Here is a 19,453-nt window from a genome sequence, read left to right on the forward strand (position 1 = left end):
TTGGGAGTAGGATTAAGGTTTTTCAAGAAAGATTGAGAGGCAAGGCTGGAAGTGAGAAATTCCTCGTCACCTTAGCCAGCTTCATCCTGACCCACAACTTCTTCACTTTTGAAGGCCAGACATACCAACAATTAAAGGGAACAGCCATGGGTACCAGGATGGCCCCCTCGTATGCCAACCTATTTATGGGTCGCTTAGAGGAAGCCTTCTTGGTTACCCAAGCCTGCCAACCCAAAGTTTGGTACAGATTTATTGATGACATCTTCATGATCTGGACTCACAGTGAAGAACAACTCCAGAATTTCCTCTCCAACCTCAACTCCTTTGGTTCCATCAGTTTCACCTGGTCCTACTCCAAATCCCATGCCACTTTCCTAGACGTTGACCTCCATCTGTCCAATGGCCAGCTGCACACATCCGTCCACATCAAACCCACCAACAAGCAACAGTACCTCCATTATGACAGCTGCCACCCATTCCATATCAAACGGTCCCTTCCCTACAGCCTAGGCCTTCGTGGCAAACGAATCTGCTCCAGTCCTGAATCCCTCGACCATTACACCAACAACCTGAAAACAGCTTTCGCATCCCGCAACTACCCTCCCAACCTGGTACAGAAGCAGATAACCAGAGCCACTTCCTCATCCCCTCAAACCCAGAACCTCTCACAGAAGAACCCCAAAAGTGCCCCACTTGTAACAGAATACTTCCCGGGACTGGATCAGACCCTGAATGTGGTTCTCCAGCAGGGATACGACTTCCTAAAATCCTGCCCCGAAATGAGATCCATCCTTCATGAAATCCTCCCCACTCCACCAAGAGTGTCTTTCCGCCGTCCACCTAACCTTAGTAACCTCTTGGTTCATCCCTATGAAATCCCCAAACCACCTCCCCTACCCTCTGGCTCCTACCCTTGCAACCGCCCCCGGTGTAAAACCTGTCCTATGCACCCTCCCACCACCACCTACTCCAGTCCTGTAACACGGAAGGTGTACACGATCAAAGGGAGAGCCACATGTGAAAGCACCCACGTGATTTACCAACTGACCTGCCTGCACTGTGATGCTTTCTATGTGGGAATGACCAGCAACAAACTGTCCATTCGCATGAATGGACACAGGCAGACAGTGTTTGTTGGTAATGAGGATCACCCTGTGGCTAAACATGCCTTGATGCACGGCCAGCACATCTTGGCACAGTGTTACACCGTCCGAGTTATCTGGATACTTCCCACCAACACCAACCTATCCGAACTCCGGAGATGGGAACTCGCCCCTCAGTATATCCTCTCTTCTCGATATCCGCCAGGCCTCAACCTCCGCTAATTTCAAGTTGCCGCCGCTCATACCTCACCTGTCTTTCAACAACTTCTTTGCCTCTGTACTTCCGCCTCGACTGACATCTCTGCCCTTACTCTTTGCCTTTAAATATGTCTGCTTGTGTCTGTGTATGTGCGGATGGATATGTGTGTGTGTGTGTGCGCGAGTGTACACCTGTCCTTTTTTTCCCCTAAGGGAAGTCTTCCCGCTCCCGGGATTGGAATGACTCCTTACCCTCTCCCTTAAAACCCACATCCTTTCTTTTTTCCCTCTCCTTCCCTCTTTCCTGACGAAGCAACTGCCAGTTGCGAAAGCTCGTAATTCTGTGTGTGTGTGTGTTTGTGTGTTTTGTTCATGTGCCTGTCTGCCGGCGCTTTCCCGCTTGGTAAGTCTTGGAATCTTTGTTTTTAATATATTTTTCCCATGTGGAAGTTTCTTTCTATTTTATTTATATCATCAGAAAAGTTAAAAATTCTTTTTGTTTTTCTTTTCTCGTCTAACCTTTTAAGGTGTCCATAGAATAGAATTAGTCTCTTTCTTATTGTGTCTAACAGTCATATTATTCTTTCATAAACTTCTTTGTTACTTCTAAATTTTCATTTCTAATTATATTTTGGGCATGTATTACATTTGCAAGGTGGCTGCTGAGTTAGATATACGGCTTGAGAGTGCTCTTGAAACTTTAATGAAAGTCACGGAAGTGAATAGTTATCTGAAGCAAGACATTAAGGATGGCATACACTATGCAGTGAACCTCATTAGAATATGTTTTATATCAGTGAAAGAGGTGCTAAATGACAATATAAAGGGAAATAAAACACCACAGAGTGAGGTTAGGGAATGTCAAATGAACATAAAACATAAGGAAGAGGAGAGCCACCATGCAGGACAAGTGCCACCACCTGTTGGCAGAATGTGCAAAACTACAAGCAGCAACCAGCACCAAGTGACAACAGCTGAACTGGAGCTGAATAGAAACCACACACTTGTGCTGAGAGCCAGTTGGACCAATCTAACAAATGAGCCTCTGCAGCTGTCAGCTGCGAGAGAAATGTGGAGAACCGTAAGACTGCATCAGTACACTGCTGGCATACTGGGGCCAGATAAGACAAGGTATCTCACTTAAAAACTACAGCCTAGCAATGGTGACCCATGAAAACCATAACACACTGCTAACCAAAGAAATTGAGGATAAAATGGCGGAAAGAACTAACCTATGGCTATAAGCCATGATAGAAGAAATCTCAAATAATATTTTGAAAAATAAGAGAAGAAATAAAAAACCAATGCTGTTAGCAGGAATTCAACCAAATTCAAAGTCAACAGAGGAGAAATCATCAAACAGGGAAAATCCACAACCAGTAGAAGAGAGGAAATGAGAAAGGAGAGGAAAAAATCATAACATGAAGATCAAGAGGAGGGATCAGCTGCCATACTACTCAGAAATAGCAAGGAGACCAAGAAACAGAGAACAGGAAATAAAGGGGAAAAAGTCAGTGGAGACCTGTAAGCTACAACAGGCTGAACAAAAAATGTGGCTCTATTAGGGTAAACTACACCAAAATCAGAGACAAGAAGATGTAACAAAGTTTCTCAAGGAAAACGGAATCTCGGGAGAAATCTGCTGTGACCAGCTTCAAACTAAAGGCACAAATAAAGCATTCAGAATAAGATTATCTATCCAACACAGCCACGTGGAGTGGCCGCACAGTTTGAGGTGCCATGTCACAGATTGCACGGTGTCCCTCCTGCCAGAGGTTCGTGTCCTCCCTCGAGCGTGGGTGTGTTTTGTTCTTAGCTTAAGTTTCTTTAAGTAGTGTGTAAGTCTAGGGACCACTGACCTTGGCAGTTTTGTCCCTTAGGGATTCACACACATTTGAACATTTATCCAACACAGAGAAGACAGCACCTGATTTCTGGTCGGAGGTATATTTTCTATCAACAAAAGCACAACTCCCACAGCAACAGTAATGAGAAAGATTACACCTGAATAAAGACATGGAACATAGAAGGGCTGAAGTCCATCGTCGCCATGACCCTGATGCTCATCTTCCAAGAGAACGACATATTGTTCTGCACAGAAACATTAAGCACAAAAGACATAAGTATCAGGAAATTCTACGGAATTCACTCTGCAGCCAAGGAAGGAGACAGGTAACACCCCACAGGGAGGCTAAGGCAGTTTTTTTATAAAACTGCATCTGCAACTGTAATCGATCATACAGATAATACCCTAACAGTAATTGCTGCTAAAATTAATATAATAGGCACGTACTTCACACCCAATAGCGAACCCAAGAGTATCATCAAAAAGCTAGGAAAGGCACTAGAGAATATAGAAGACTGTAAGCCAACTGTTCTAGAAGGTGATCTAAATTGTTGCATGGACAAATGGAATTCAAAACTACAAATGGTCACAGATTTTCTCATGATCTACCAACTGAGACTGTTAAATCAGGAGGAGGAATACACATATATGGCACCAAATGGGAGGAGTCCAATGGACTTGGTCTTCACAAATGCTCATGGTCATGCGATGGGTGAAAGTAGTAAAACTCTCAATCAAGAAACACCTCCAATAGTTACTAAAGTCAAATTAAGCAAATAAACACAGGGACATGAAGGTAAAAACCTTAAACCACAAGTTTCAAGCCACATAGATTAAGAAAGCTCTGCTAGTGATCAAAGCAGAGCTACTAGCAGTAATCCACATGATGAGGCAGAGAAAATTAGACCAGTCATCAGCTGCTCTGAATGACTTAATCACACACGCCAGCACTAAAGTAATCAAATTCAGATGCTCCACAAATCCATGGTTCAATGAAGAATGTTACGTCATGAAACAAAGGATACAGTAAAGAACATTGAATGTACAAATGCCTGCTGAAAGAAAAGAAGATAACAAATGACCTCACTGAACAGAAATTAATTGCTGGAACACAAATGAATTGATCAAATGAATTTATTGGTTGGAAGACCCCATCTGGGTTTGTTTTGATGCTTAGTGCAAGTTTGTTTATTTAGTGCCACTTTGGCGACTGCACATTGATGATAAAATGGTTATGAGGACAACACACACATGCAGTCCCAATTAAAAAAAAAAAAAAAAAAAAAAAAAAAAAAAAAAAAAAAAAAAAAAAAAGTATTCGACCCAGCTGGTAATCAAACCCAGAGCTCTGTCATCAAGAGTCAACGACACTAACCACAAGGCCACGAGCTGCTGATGCTGAGACAGAAATGAAATGCTACATACTCCTAAGGTCCTTTAAGAAGCTCAAATTGACCTCCATTGTAAACATGGAGCAATGAAAGCTACACTTCAGAAACCACCCTGTGGATAAAATGTCGAACGGCTTCACACTGCACATTGCAAGCAAACAAGTCATGGACCTAATTGCAGCTGAAGAAGTCAACCATCTTATAAGGAATGGAAAGAATATTAAGGCGGCATGGCCGAATGGGATATACAGGGAACACCTGAAGGATACAATCTAAGATCTGGCAGAACACTTGGCATTCCCAGTCAATTAATGTCTCAAGAACAACTCACTTCCACACTCCAGAAACTTACAACTGTGCTCTACAAAGGCAAAGGCTGGAAAGAGGACCCAGACTCCTGTAGAGGAATTGGTGTATGAGGTGTTATGTTTAAAGTTTAAACTCTTCTCTAAACTCCTATTAGGGCACAGTGAACAAAGACTGTGTACTAATATCCCAGTGAATCAATATGGTTTCACTACAGGTAGAAAAACAGTGCGCACTGTTCAAGAAGTCATTCAAGAAGTAGCAATGAATCTAGCACAACCCCCTACCCCAGTGTACATGTTCTTTATAGACTTCTCTAAAGCATTCAGCGGTATCGACAGGAAGAGCCTCATCCAGCAGCTAGAGAATATACTAGGTAAATGAAGTGGCAAACTAGAAATATGCAAATTAATTCTAGTTGCAAACCATATAGAAATATACAGTGGCATATCAATGTCAAAAGATATCATCCAAAACAGAGGAGCCCTACAAGGAGATCCGATGAGTCTAGTACTCTTTAACATAGTGACATTGGACATATCATAGGCACAAGAAATGTAGAACTGCTTATGTATGCAGATTATGTGGTCATCCTCTCCAGGAGTCTAGAAGATCTACAAGCCACCAAGGAGACCATCAGATAGTGGGTACTAGAAAACTTGATGGAAATAAACAGCTCAAAAACAAAAACAATGAAGTTTGAACAAGGAGGAAGAATATCACAAGTAGACCATCTTGTTTGGTGGGTCAACATTAGAATTCATGTCCAGCTTTAAATATTTGGGAGTTACGTTGCAAACAACTGGAACCACTTTCTCTCTGCATGTACAAGAGTGAGTGTTAGCTGCAACAAAAGCCATTTACGGCATCCCTTAAAGATGTAAAATGTATACCAGCCAACTGCAATAACATTGTTCTAGCTCAAAGTTATGCCTGCTGTGACATAAAGAATTCAACTAATATGGACCTATCTGCCAGTGAAAAAACTAGAGAATGTTAAAGCTCTTTCACTCTCAAAATTTTGCAAAAAAATAGCTACACCTAGATAATAGTGCAGGGAACTTCCTTCATAAAAGATATTAGACAATATGTTGTCGATCACCCAGAGATGCAAGCATTCAAAACCATCATCAGCGGAAGACAGAAGAAAGCCAGGGAGTTACCAAAGGGAACCGTGGAAACAGGAATTGTGAATTCACATACCTGGAAAGGACCTAACTTCCAACTTGGCCACTTGCCCACACATTTTGCCACCCATGGCTTCCACTGGATGCATTTGACAAAAGGCGTTCTGACCTAATGACAGTGCCGAAGTTTTGCATTTATGAATAAAGATTTCTGGTTACTGGCCTACAAGTTTTTTGTTGTTTGAAAAGCCACATCCATTTTCCTTGCTCTTGCTAAGTTAGATTCTCCGTCCAAAGCATTTAGTGGTATTATTTCACCTAATTTTTTGGCCAGGATGCATGCACTGATTCGGTTGGGAAGGGTACTACAGTCCAACTGTATTCTCTCCTGAGGCAAGCTGGCCCACGACCGTTGTAACTGGTCATTGATATCCTGGATAATGACAATGAGACAGAGTTGACATCCAAGCTGGTCCCACACACATTCTTTCAGGGTCAGGTCTGGGGATCTTGCTGGCATAGAAGTACCTCAACACCATGCAGATAATTCATAGAGACATGTGACATGTGTGGACAAACATTGTCGTGTTGAAAAAATGGCACCATGTTACTGTTCAATGAAAGGTAGTACATGAGGATGTCCATGAGATACAGTTGTACTCTGAGCATTCTCACAGTCACTACCAGCAGTGACCTGATGTCATACTCAATGACTCCTCACACTATGACGCAAGCAGTAACACTTTTGTGCCTTTCCAAAATGTTGGAAGACCGTACCTTATATATCCATGAGGTGGACTACTGGGCCCATAATCCTCCTCTTCCTCCTCGCATTGATCCTATCTAGTGTGGTGTATACATTTCCAGGATTTGGCAGATTTTAATTTATTTAACTTAGTGGGCAGGTGCCCTTCCTGATGCCATGGTGATCAAGGTAATCTGAGGGAGGGAAGCATGTGTACCATCTCTCTGTGAATCATGTAAACTTTGTTCTGTGTGTTACTGTATTTTAACTGTTTGTCTATCATATTCTCTGGGGTGAAATTTGGGAAGCAGCCCAGCATTTGCCTAAAATGGCATGGGAAATGCTAAAAAGCACTTGCAGGCTGCCCAGTATATCAGTCTACAGTCAATAGTCTGCCATGCTTATTCACTCTGCTCTGGGTCACCTTTAAAATATTTTCTTGTCACAGTATGATGTTGCCAGCAAAAGTGGACACATCAGAAGGCTGTCTTACCAAGCTCTTTAATGTGACACCTTGATTGCTACTGTGTCACCCTTGGTTAAATAGTTATTAATTTTACAAGATTAGTCTGTTACCATATTCTTCACCCTAATAAACTCAATAAAGGTATGTTGCCAACACATATGTGGTTTTGGAAAGTTTAGTGTATTGCATTTCTTAAAATTATCTGTTGTGTTTCTCCATATCTTCCATGATTGCCGTGGTACAATCAGATAAGTAACATGCTTCGAATACTGGCAACACATGTGTTCAAATGACCAATATGGTAGAAGTTCTGGGCACATCAAAATTTGACATTACCACTTGGCCACCTGTCACTGGCCCACTTGGGACACGTTGACTCTGCTTTGCTCTGCAGCTGTAAATGGCATTGTCATGCCCTCTATACTACCTGGTGCACCATGCACTCACGAGTAGGAACACTGTTCTGCATTCATTCTTGATTCATTTGTGCCATTGTATGTACTGCAATCCTTACCAGTGTTAGAGTATATGAAGGCACTTACCAAAATTTACTTGAAAGTGTCTTTAGCAGTGTAGAGCCCATCATAGTAGCTATGGTCAATCTGTCAGCTACAGTTAAGCAGTTTACTATTGTGCATCATCATTATTAATGGTAATATATTTTCATTTTATAATACTGAAAAATTATTTTGACATACTGTACTGTGAAACATAATTTTACTAATTTCAGGAAAGTCAGATGATGAATGCAAGAAGCAGTACTGTATTACCACTGGCAATGAACATTCTAGGTAAGTTTTGTGTGTTTCAAGTTATTTATTAGTGCTCTTAGTGAAGTAATCATATGAGAACTACTCTAGCTGTCTTCATCAGTTGTAGGCATCAACTTGGCTGCAAATAACAAAACTTGGAATCATCATTTTTACAAAGAAGACCTGGAATTTGTTGTGATATTTTTAATGGAACAGGCAGCTTTCATATGCAGAATGAATTTTTCACTCAACGCTAGAGTTAGTGCTGGTGGTTAGCTCAGTAGATACCGATTTGGGAGGATGATGGTTCAAATCTGCATCTGACCATCCACATTTAGGTTTTCCGCAAATTCTCTAAATCACTCCAGGCAAATACCAGGATGGTTCCCTTGAAAGTACACAGCCGATTTCCTTCCCATCCACGAAACAGTCTGAGTTTTTACTCCATCTCTAATGACCTCAGTGTGTATGGGATGTTAAACCCTAGTCTTCGACCCTTTTAAAGATTGTCTTCACAGTTTTAGAGAAAAATAAATGGGTTTGAAACGTCTGCAGCTGCTGCAAGTGAAACTATATGCTACGCACATACTGTTACTGTCTCTTTGAATCGATTTCCGTATCACTTGAGTGGCACAACATTAGGTCCTTCTCCCATTTACCTGGCATCTCTTAGGAGCAGTTCTACCCAGGGTGAAACATGGACTGACGACAAAGGGGCTCAAGACAGGTCCTGTCAACAGCTGAGTTACAGCTCTTAGTGCACATTTGGTCTTGGTAACTTGTTGTTCCGGTGGGGTTGGGACTTGCACAGCTGGGGGCAGTGGTTGAACCTCCATAGGTTCCCCACAGTCTGTTACCCACCCTGTTGGTCGCAGCACAGTGGGCATGCAGTGGAAGCAGAGGTTTTACCCATGTCTTGTCAGGGGTGGAGGTGAAGAGCTTTCGTGGGTAGTGTGTCCAAGCCTCAAAATAGGCAGTCTGGACCTGGGCTGGCTTAGAAGTATAGATGGCAGTGGTTGCAGTCTCAGGTGTCTGCTTGGGACCCAACAAGATTGTCGGGGGCATAGAGTTATTCAGTTGTCACAGCAGGAGTTTATTTTGATTTCACACATGTTGCTTCTGTCTGGATGTTATTTCAAACAATTGATGCCCGTATGTTCAGTGATGACCTCTTGAGTCCACACTAGAGTGTGGCCGTATATGTGAGCCCAGGCCAAACAGCTTGTAAAGCGGTGTGGGCATGGCTGCATGGACTGAGCTCGTGGGCTCAGGTGCAGGGGCTGAAGGTCTGTGGTTGTGCGGTATCGTGGTTATATAACAACCATGTATGGCAGTGAATCAATATGTAACAAGGAAACATGTCAAGGTTTGAAACTTCCTGGCAGATTAAAACTGTGTGCCCGACCGAGACTCGAACTCGGGACCTTTGCCTTTCAAGGGCAAGTGCTCTACCAACTGAGCTACCGAAGCACGACTCACGCCCGGTACTCACAGCTTTACTTCTGCCAGTATCCGTCTCCTACCTTCCAAACTTTACATAAGCTCTTCTGCGAAACATGCAGAACTAGCACTCCTGAAAGAAAGGATACTGTGGAGACATGGCTTAGCCACAGCCTGGGGGATGTTTCCAGAATGAGATTTTCACTCTGCAGCGGAGTGTGCGCTGATATGAAACTTCCTGGCAGATTAAAACTGTGTGCCCGACCGAGACTCGAACTCGGGACCTTTGCCTTTCGCGGGCAAGTGCTCTACTAACTGAGCTACCGAAGCACGACTCACGCCCGGTACTCACAGCTTTACTTCTGCCAGTATCCGTCTCCTACCTTCCAAACTTTACAGAAGCTCTTCTGCGAAACATGCAGAACTAGCACTCCTGAAAGAAAGGATACTGTGGAGACATGGCTTAGCCACAGCCTGGGGGATGTTTCCAGAATGAGATTTTCACTCTGCAGCGGAGTGTGCGCTGATATGAAACTTCCTGGCAGATTAAAACTGTGTGCCCGACCGAGACTCGAACTCGGGACCTTTGCCTTTCGCGGGCAAGTGCTCTACCAACTGAGCTGCCGAAGGACGACTCACGCCCGGTACTCACAGCTTTACTTCTGCCAGTATCCGTCTCCTACCTTCCAAACTTTACAGAAGCTCATCTGCGAAACATGCTGTGAGTACCGGGCGTGAGTCGTGCTTCGGTAGCTCAGTTAGTAGAGCACTTGCCCGCGAAAGGCAAAGGTCCCGAGTTCGAGTCTCGGTCGGGCACACAGTTTTAATCTGCCAGGAAGTTTCATATCAGCGCACACTCCGCTGCAGAGTGAAAATCTCATTCTGGAAACATCCCCCAGGCTGTGGCTAAGCCATGTCTCCACAGTATCCTTTCTTTCAGGAGTGCTAGTTCTGCATGTTTCGCAGAAGAGCTTCTGTAAAGTTTGGAAGGTAGGAGACGGATACTGGCAGAAGTAAAGCTGTGAGTACCGGGCGTGAGTCGTGCTTCGGTAGCTCAGTTGGTAGAGCACTTGCCCGCGAAAGGCAAAGGTCCCGAGTTCGAGTCTCGGTCGGGCACACAGTTTTAATCTGCCAGGAAGTTTCATATCAGCGCACACTCCGCTGCAGAGTGAAAATCTCATTCTGGAAACATCCCCCAGGCTGTGGCTAAGCCATGTCTCCACAGTATCCTTTCTTTCAGGAGTGCTAGTTCTGCATGTTTCGCAGAAGAGCTTCTGTAAAGTTTGGAAGGTAGGAGACGGATACTGGCAGAAGTAAAGCTGTGAGTACCGGGCGTGAGTCGTGCTTCGGTAGCTCAGTTGGTAGAGCACTTGCCCTTGAAAGGCAAAGGTCCCGAGTTCGAGTCTCGGTCGGGCACACAGTTTTAATCTGCCAGGAAGTTTCATATCAGTGCACACTCTGCTGCAGAGTGAAAATCTCATTCTTGTCAAGGTTTGCTCAGAAGTTGCTGTTATCATATTGTTCATTTTGACAAATCTCTCGGCTTCCACGTTTGACACAGGATAAAAAGGAGTGATATTCAGACATATTATGCCATTCCTTTGGCAAATGAAACAGAATTTGGCTGATGTAAGGTGTGGGCCATTGTCAGGTGTGATAGTGTGTGCCATTCCATCCATGGCTAAGATGGGCTTTAGTGCTCTAATTGTTGCTGCTAATGTTGCTGGTGACATGTGCAAAGGTAGATAGAACATCAACCACAAGCAACCACATTGTCCCCTTGAACTTGCCTTGAGGTCAGTATGCACACATTCTCCTGGCTGATCAGAAGTAGACTGTGGGGAAACATCACACTGAATCCATCTGTGTTTGCTTGCATGTTTCACGGGCTTGGACTGGATGTTTAATGTTGGTGTTAATACTTGGCCAATATACATGACATCTTCCCAATGTCTTCATCCTTTCGGCCTCAACATCCCCCAATGTGTCTCATCTAGTAGTCTGAGGATTGGTATGAGTAATTACTTATCCAAAGATCATTTTACCGTGTTATAGGATTCATCAGCTTAATACAGGGACAACATAAGTCTGATTTACAAACATATGAATATACATGTGTGTTTCATAACAAGATGACAGGAAAGTGGTTGGCTGTGTCTTCATGAAAAGGACCATTCTGGCATTTGCCTGAAGTGATGTAAGACAACTACAGAACCCTAAATCAGGATGGTTAGAGAAAGTATGAGTATGCATCCTCCTGACGTATGGTTTTCTTCTGTTTGTGTATACTTGGAACAAGTTAGCTTAGTAATGTAAAAAAAAAAGTTTGACTGCACACAACCTCATACACTTACCACTAACTGTAGAACCACACCTGTGCTGGCATACCTCTATCACATCTCCAAGCCTTCCCACCTGCCTGTTTGAAAAACTGAGTCGGTATCCCCTCATGGTAAATGAGATGTCAAATTCAGAAAAATTGTGAGGCATTAGTTTTTGCACTAGCAGGAACCTCTTTTTAATCATTATTATTAATGCCTATTTTGGATCCTCTGAATAATCTTTTACTGTGTAGTACAAAATATTCAAGATTCATGCTTTGACTGCATTTTCAAATAAATGTATTTCAGTTATGTCTTTTATTTCCCTGAACAAATTATTATACAGTTTAAACCCTGGTAAAAAATAGTGTTCACACTTTTTGTTTGTTTTTCCTTGGCAAATTTAAGTCCAAAGTGGCTCGTGTTCCATTGCTATATTAGTGACATACTCAGCAATGAGTTTTCTGGTGTGCACAACATACTAATAGATAAACTCACTTGACACAGTAAGGAATGCCACTTTTTAAAATATTTCCTTACATTGAGCCATTAATAATTTTCGCTATTATCCTTGCAGTCCTTCTCTGCAGTTTGAAAGTTCATTCATGTTTTGTACATTTGATCTCCATAACAGAATCCCATAGCTAAGAATTGAGTGAACATAAGAATAGTAGGTTACCACAAGGGACTGACTGCTACACACTGATGACTCTAAAGGCGTAACATGTTGAAGACATTTTCTTTGCCAGTATCTTTGTGTGTTCATTGTATCCCAGTTGACAATAAACAGTGACCCCTAAAACCTTTATGTTTGCTACACAGTCTACAGATTTATCATTTATGCTTAAAGTGACAGTTACTTTCCCTCTTCAAGCTGAAATTTATGCCATTTGTTATTTGTCTCCTCATCTAATAGTTCTGGTGTATTATCGTCGACCATAATGTTTTTGTAATCAATACAAATAATTTTTTCTCCCTATCCTGTGTTGCTTGTTAAGCCATAACTATATATTTAGAATATAATTGGTCTGAGTATACTCTCCTGAGGAACACCTGTACTAGTATGTTTGGAGTATGTTAATTGTTTCATTAAAATTAGGGGTCATTTGAAGTGTAGGTCTGTCTACCTTTTGCACCTTATTTTCAAATTGCAAATAGAACCAGTAATTAGCTATTCCTTGCCATCCGCAGTGGTCTCACGGTTCTAGGCGCGCAGTCCAGAACCATGCGACTGCTATGGTCGCAGGTTCGAATCCTGCCTCGGGCATGGATGTGTGTGATGTCCTTAGGTTAGTTAGGTTTAAGTAGTTCTAGGTTCTAGGGGACTGATGACCACAGCAGTTGAGTCCCATAGTGCTCAGAGCCATTTGAACCATTTTTTAGCTATTCCTCTTACACCTAGAGCCTTTAGTTTAGTACCCTATTGGCCATTAAAATTGCTCCACCACAAGGATGACGTGCTACAGAAGCGAAATTTAACCGACAGGAAGAAGATGCTGTGATATGCAAATGAATAGCTTTTCGGTGCATTCACGAAAGATTGACGCCGGTGGCGACACCTACAACGTGCTGACATGAGGAAAGTTTCCAACCGATTTTTCATACACAAACAGCAGTTGACCGGTGTTGCCTGGTGAAACGTTGTTGTGATGTCTCGTGTAAGGAGGAGAAATGTGTACCATCACGTTTGCGACTTTGATAAAGGTTGGATTGTAGCCTATCGCGATTGCAGTTTATCGTATCGTGACATTGCTGCTCACGTTGGTCGAGATCCAATGACTGTTAGCAGAATATGGAATTGGTGGGTTCAGGAGAGTAATATGGAACTCTGTGCTGGATCCCAACGGCCTCATATTACTAGCAGTCAAGATGACAGGCATATTATCTGCATGGCTGTAACAGATCGTGCAGCCACATCTTGATCCCTGAGTCAACAGATGGAGATGTTTGCAAAACAACAACCATCTGCATGAACAGTTTGACGACATTTGCAGCAGCATGGACTATCAGGTCTGAGACGATGGATGCAGTTACCCTTGATGCTGCATCACAGACAGGAGCACCTGTGATGGTGTACTCAACGATGAACCTGGGTGCACAAATGGCAAAACTTTATTTTTTCGGATGAATCCAGGTTCTGTTTACAGCATCATGATGGTCACATCCGTGTTTGGTGACTTCGCGGTGAACACACATTGGAAGCGTGTATTCGTCATCACCATACTGGCGTATGATGGTGTGGGGTGCCTTTGTTTGCACGTCTCAGTCACCTCTTGTTGGCATTGACGGCACTTTGAACACTAGACGTTACATTTCAGATGTGTTACGACCCGTGGCTCTACCCTTCATTCGATCCCTGTGAAACCCTACATTTCATCAGGATAACGCACAACCACATCTGAAATTTAAGATAAAATGGATTGCTGCTGGGCCAGGTTTTTATTTTTTCTGTAATGGACTAATGACCTGTGACATCTTTGTGCATCCCCTAGAATCGCAGCTACCACAAGTTACACTGCCTGCTAGACAGGTACTGTCACATTTTCTGAATTGGCTTCTATATCACTGGGGTGGCAGGATATTTGACCTATTTAATCCCAAAAGACAGCAACTGTAAATTCCTTGCTGGCAAAAAAGGCTTTAACTTTGACTGGGGCTCTCTCTTCTCTTTTCCTTTGCTACATACTTGTTCTCTTTTTGTCTTGCAATCAACAACTGCAAATTAATAAGGGGTAACAATTTGTCATTAAAACACATATCCTTCACAAACTGACTTGGAAGCCACTGGCATATGTCAAAACGAACATTTCTCTTAACATTTAAGCCTACCTCCAACATGATTTTGAGAACAGTTAAAGTTATTGGAGTAATCTATTATGAAGTTCCAAAAGACCACATTCTTGTAAATAGGTGTCGCCTGACCATATAAGTTGTTCTTCCTCCATGACAACACCGCAGTCGATTCTGCTAGTTTTATCAATCAAACTTTGCCTCCCCACTCCCAGCCCCTTTTTCCGGATTATCCTGATGTGGCACCCAAGGACTTTTTTTCTCTTTACTCAGCTGAAGAAACTATTGCATGACTGGAATTTCCTGAGTGATGCCAACGTGATTTTTGAGATGTAACATTTCCTAAACAGCCAAAATGCATATTTCTCCCATCAAGGTCTCTAAATGTTCTTTTCTTGTAGACCCAGTGAGAATTACATCATCAAGGAAGCTAGCATATTGAAGTATACCACAAATAACCATATAGCCCATTGACTATAACTTGCCTGAAGCCAGTCTAGTTCAGTTTTGAAGTCTTCTTTTTATGAAAAAATAATAAACCTAGGCTAGCAAAAAAACAAGGTATATATTCCATATTTTTGAGGTATCTAAAAGCTCCACCTCGACCAAAATGGATTTTGCAGACGCTTGGTGTATTTCTCTTTTTAGAATGTTAAGAGATTACATGATCTACCAATTAATTAATTCATATATCTGAACACTTGTAGACAAGCAGTAGGCATCTGAGACATCAAGATCAATGATTCCACATGGCTTTAAATGAATACTTCATTGTCCCTGATATATTTCACAGTCCTGTTTCAATTCCTCAAAAGCTAGGAACAGTGGCAATGCTAGCGTGTGGTTAACTGGTTGTGATCGATGATATCTTTGCTGTTGTAGTACTTGTGTGGTGGCCAGTTGCTGATCTTGACAGAACTGATACTGTTGTCAATTCTGCTGTTGTTACACATTCATTTGTTCTCACTGTTGTTGCTGTGTTAATACTATTTACTGCTATTGGTTCTCAATTAATTTCAATAATGATTGCTCCATTTTGTTATTTTTTGTGTGAATGGTGATACACATTTTATTTCAAAATTACCCAAACTCTGACCTTGGACAACAACAGAATGGCACTGGAAAGAAACTAGAAGTGCTAGTATACTAGTTAGTTAGGTCCTTGTTCCACGGGTCAGATGTGCGATAATTGACGAAGTATCCCATTAGTACTCTGGTGGGTGACAACGCTAGAGTATTATGTAAGGAGCGACACTGGGCAGTAGTTATTGACATCTGTAGAGTCTCTCTTTATATACGGAGGCATAACAATGGCATATTTCAATCTTTCAGGGAAATCACTCTGAGTTAATGATGTATTACATAGTGACTAAGAACATTAAATATTATAGGTTTACAACTTTTTAGTGTCTTATTTAGGTATTATCCACCCCATATGAACTTTAATTTTTAGAACTGTGCCAACCTTCCTTATTTCAGATGGGGATGTGAGATCAAGTTTTAATTCACTAAATGTCCTGTGTATTGCTTCTTCAGTATATTATTTTGCTTTCTCTTCTGAGCTATTTGCATCAATTTTCTTGCCCATTTTTTAAAAGTAATTATTAAAAATATCTGATACACATGATCTTTCTTCTACAATGCTCCCATTCTCTTTAATAGAAATAATATCATCTGTTATGGCGTCTTTCTCTGTCTCTCTTTTAACAATATTCCATATTGATTTTTTTTTTATCTAACCCATCAATTTCTCATAAGGTGTTTATACTCTTGGATTTTTCTACAACTTTTCTTAATATGTTACATTACTGTTTATAATAAGAAAGTATTTCTGGATCATTATGTGTTCTGGATACTTTGTAGAAGTCCTTTTTTCATTGTGAAGAGGTCTGATACCTATAGTTATCCAAGGTTTCTTTAATGATTTCCCATCATTACATTTAATTATCTTTTCATGAAAGATAACTGCTCATCATAAGGACGAAGTGTTGAGCAAGTGCTTGGTATATAAACATGTGCAGAATACTGTAGCTCAGCTTACAAACTCCTCATCATGAACCTGGCTTACCAAACATGGCACTGCAACACTTGGGAAAACAATCTAGGTATGAGTAGTCAGTCATTCTATCATACATATTGGTCAATGCTCAGCCCACGCCATGCGCACTAGTTGTGCTGCTTCTCTTCTGGTAATTTACATGTTGGAGTTGTGGTAGAAAATGTGAAATTTGGCTGTTAGCTAGGAATATGGGCAGGGACCAGAATAGAAGGGGGAAAATGATGTCTTTTTAAAACCATTACTTAATCAGGGCTATATTAATTATACCAAAATAATTGGCCACCTCAATACAGCAGCTTGCATAGACAAGCTCCCATAGCAGATACTCGGAAACTACATTCTCTTCACAGGAAATGGCAGTTGGCAGAGTTTGTACAATATCTTGAAGTGCCTATATGTATCACCATTTCATGGCACAAAATACAGAAGGTGTACTGCCAGCTAAAAAAAAATATTTAATTATATTTACTATAGTTTGGGCTCCATGGCACTTCCCTATCTTCACAGATATCCCTCGCTAAAGAACATAACCTGCATAATCTAAATATTAGCAACAACAATAATAATTCAATCTAGATTCTTAGCAGTTTACAGCTTCTCCATAGCTGAGGACTGCAAAGTTTTCTGTCATGAAAAAACTCTGTGCTCTTCTGTTTTTTAAGCATCACTGGAAATCAAAGAGCTATGCAGTTAGTAGGAAACAAATTCCTGTCCACCCCCTCCCCATTCCCCCTCCCTCCCTTCTCCTATCCTTGCTGCCCAACTCAGATGAGTAATTGTGTCCCATGAAGTGGTGTCTTAAATCTTAGACATTATTTTAATGCACAGTTACTACAAGTTATTTCAGCATGCAGTCAATTTTCCTCATGCCAAAACAATGTAAATGTATGCAATTAACCAAGCTTTGCATTTGAGTGCTATCTAGTTACTATGTACAATATAATTAAATTAATTTCCCTTTTCAGGGCTGATGTAGTTTCAGTTGCAGTAAGTGATCAGGAGACATCAGATAATATAATTCATGCTGAGGAAGATGACAAGATGTCAGTATACAGTTGGAAGTTATCACTTACAGATGACTCAGATTGTTCATTGTCATCAGAAAAATTGCCTGAGCTTCTGGACAGCAATTGCTCAGGAATTCACAGTTTTTACGAAACTACATTCTTGAGTGATAACGAAGCTTTGGATGAAAATTATGATTTACAAGAGGACAAAAGTGTGCCGTATTTCAACATCAACCCTGACAGAGAAGATGAAACTGGACTGCCTTCAAGTGGGGAGGCAGAACAACATCTGAACACTGAACCTGATGTAAAGTTAAACAGGTACAAAAGTGGAGAGGCTTCACCAGATCAGGATTTTTCCTCACAACCAACTAAAAGAGAGAAAACTGATGGGAATTTAACCATTTTTAAGAATGCCACAGGTTCACAAATGGGAACTGTGACCTCAAGAAGAGGAATTCGGAGGAGGTTGTATGATAAAATAGAAAATCAGCCAATTTCTGATTCAGCTCACACTAGTGTGAAAAGTACAGGCATTGAAATCCTTCCTACTATTGCAGAAAATGCTGAGTGTGAAGAATTTGCTTCTAATATCGGAATATGTAGAAAAGAGATGCCTCAGAATCCTTCTGAATGTAGAAGGCTTTCCTCTGATGGGTCATTGATCTCATGTTCACCATTGCAGTTAAGTGCTATTGTTGAAAGCCCAACACAGGAGAAAATACCACCACTTGTAAATCCTGAAAATACAATGTCTCCAGATGAAGTAACACTTACACAGCTACTGCAACACTCAACAGCAAGAAGGAAATACTGGAGGCAAAGCAGTAGAAATTCTGAACGTCCCAATGTTCGACGACAGGTGAGTTTTCAAGTTTTCGTATTTCTGTCAGTATTTTATTTTCAGCTATCCTGAACATATTTCATTATCTTTTTTGTTGGTATACACACTTACTGATACAATCATTTATGAAAATAAGCAAATAATATAGCATCTTCCTCTTCACATTTAAAGGAGGACATTAATCAGTCACAAAAATCTGTAATTTATTGCAGATCAAGAATTTGACAATAACATAGTCATCATCATTGTGTTTATGGAAGGGTTATATAGGCACCAACATGTGAGAGCATAAACTTGTGACTAGTGACACTAGCCTTTACGTGGCAGAAACAAACCAAAAATTTAATTTCAATATTCAAGAGTTGCTGTGCACACAGGCGTCAGATGGATTACAATTTACTTGATCTTCCTTTTTTATTTTGCCTTTTAATCTTAAAGGGATGAAACATGGTGTTGGAAGGGCTCCTTCTTACCACTTTTCCATTTTTGATACAGCTCTTCATGATAACATGCATTGTACATTATATACTAAAGTTTAACTCGTAGTAAAAAAGTGCAGTAGTTGGTGGTGTTGTGGTCTGCAGTCAAATTACTTTTTGGATGGTACTCTTCATGATAGTCTACCAGGTGCAAGCCTATTCATCTTCGCAGAACAGCTGCAGCCTACATCCATTTGAACCTGATCACTATATTAGAGGCATGGTATCACACTCCAAGTTTAGCCCCCCCCCCCCCCTCTCTCTCTCTCTCTCTCTCTCTCTCTCTCTCTCTCTCTCTCTCTCTCTCTCTCTCTCTCTCCCCCCCCCCCCCCCCCCCCCCCCTCTTTCCTCCATTACCATATTGATGATTCCTTAATACCTCTGGATGCTGGATGTAGTGTATGAACCAATCCCTTCTTTCTTTCCTCCCCATTTTGATTCAGTACTTTCTCATTAATTGTCAAATCAATCCATTTAATCATCAGTATTCTCATGTAGCATCATATGACAAAAGCTACTATTCTCTTCTTGTCCAGACTGTTTATTGTCCACACCCCACTTCCATACGAGGCAACATTG

General features: G+C 41.4%; 1 protein-coding gene and 2 non-coding genes across 4 annotated transcripts in view; 2 read left to right on the forward strand and 1 right to left on the reverse strand.

The window, feature by feature from the left end:
* Positions 1–19,453, forward strand: part of LOC126298532 (DNA polymerase zeta catalytic subunit) — a 214,151-nt gene that overhangs the window by 83,308 nt on the left and 111,390 nt on the right. For both annotated transcript variants that reach the window (XM_049989893.1, XM_049989894.1), the window contains exons 12-13: positions 7,913–7,973; positions 17,510–18,413. In XM_049989893.1, the coding sequence (XP_049845850.1) occupies positions 7,913–7,973; positions 17,510–18,413 (965 nt within the window). The remainder of the gene's footprint in view (positions 1–7,912; positions 7,974–17,509; positions 18,414–19,453) is intronic.
* Positions 9,331–9,405, reverse strand: Trnas-uga (transfer RNA serine (anticodon UGA)). Its single transcript has one exon. It is a non-coding gene; the product is annotated as a tRNA-Ser (tRNA).
* Positions 10,717–10,791, forward strand: Trnas-uga (transfer RNA serine (anticodon UGA)). Its single transcript has one exon. It is a non-coding gene; the product is annotated as a tRNA-Ser (tRNA).

This window comes from Schistocerca gregaria, chromosome X (assembly GCF_023897955.1).
Source record: "Schistocerca gregaria isolate iqSchGreg1 chromosome X, iqSchGreg1.2, whole genome shotgun sequence".
In the NCBI taxonomy this organism is placed as follows: Eukaryota; Metazoa; Arthropoda; class Insecta; order Orthoptera; family Acrididae; genus Schistocerca; species Schistocerca gregaria.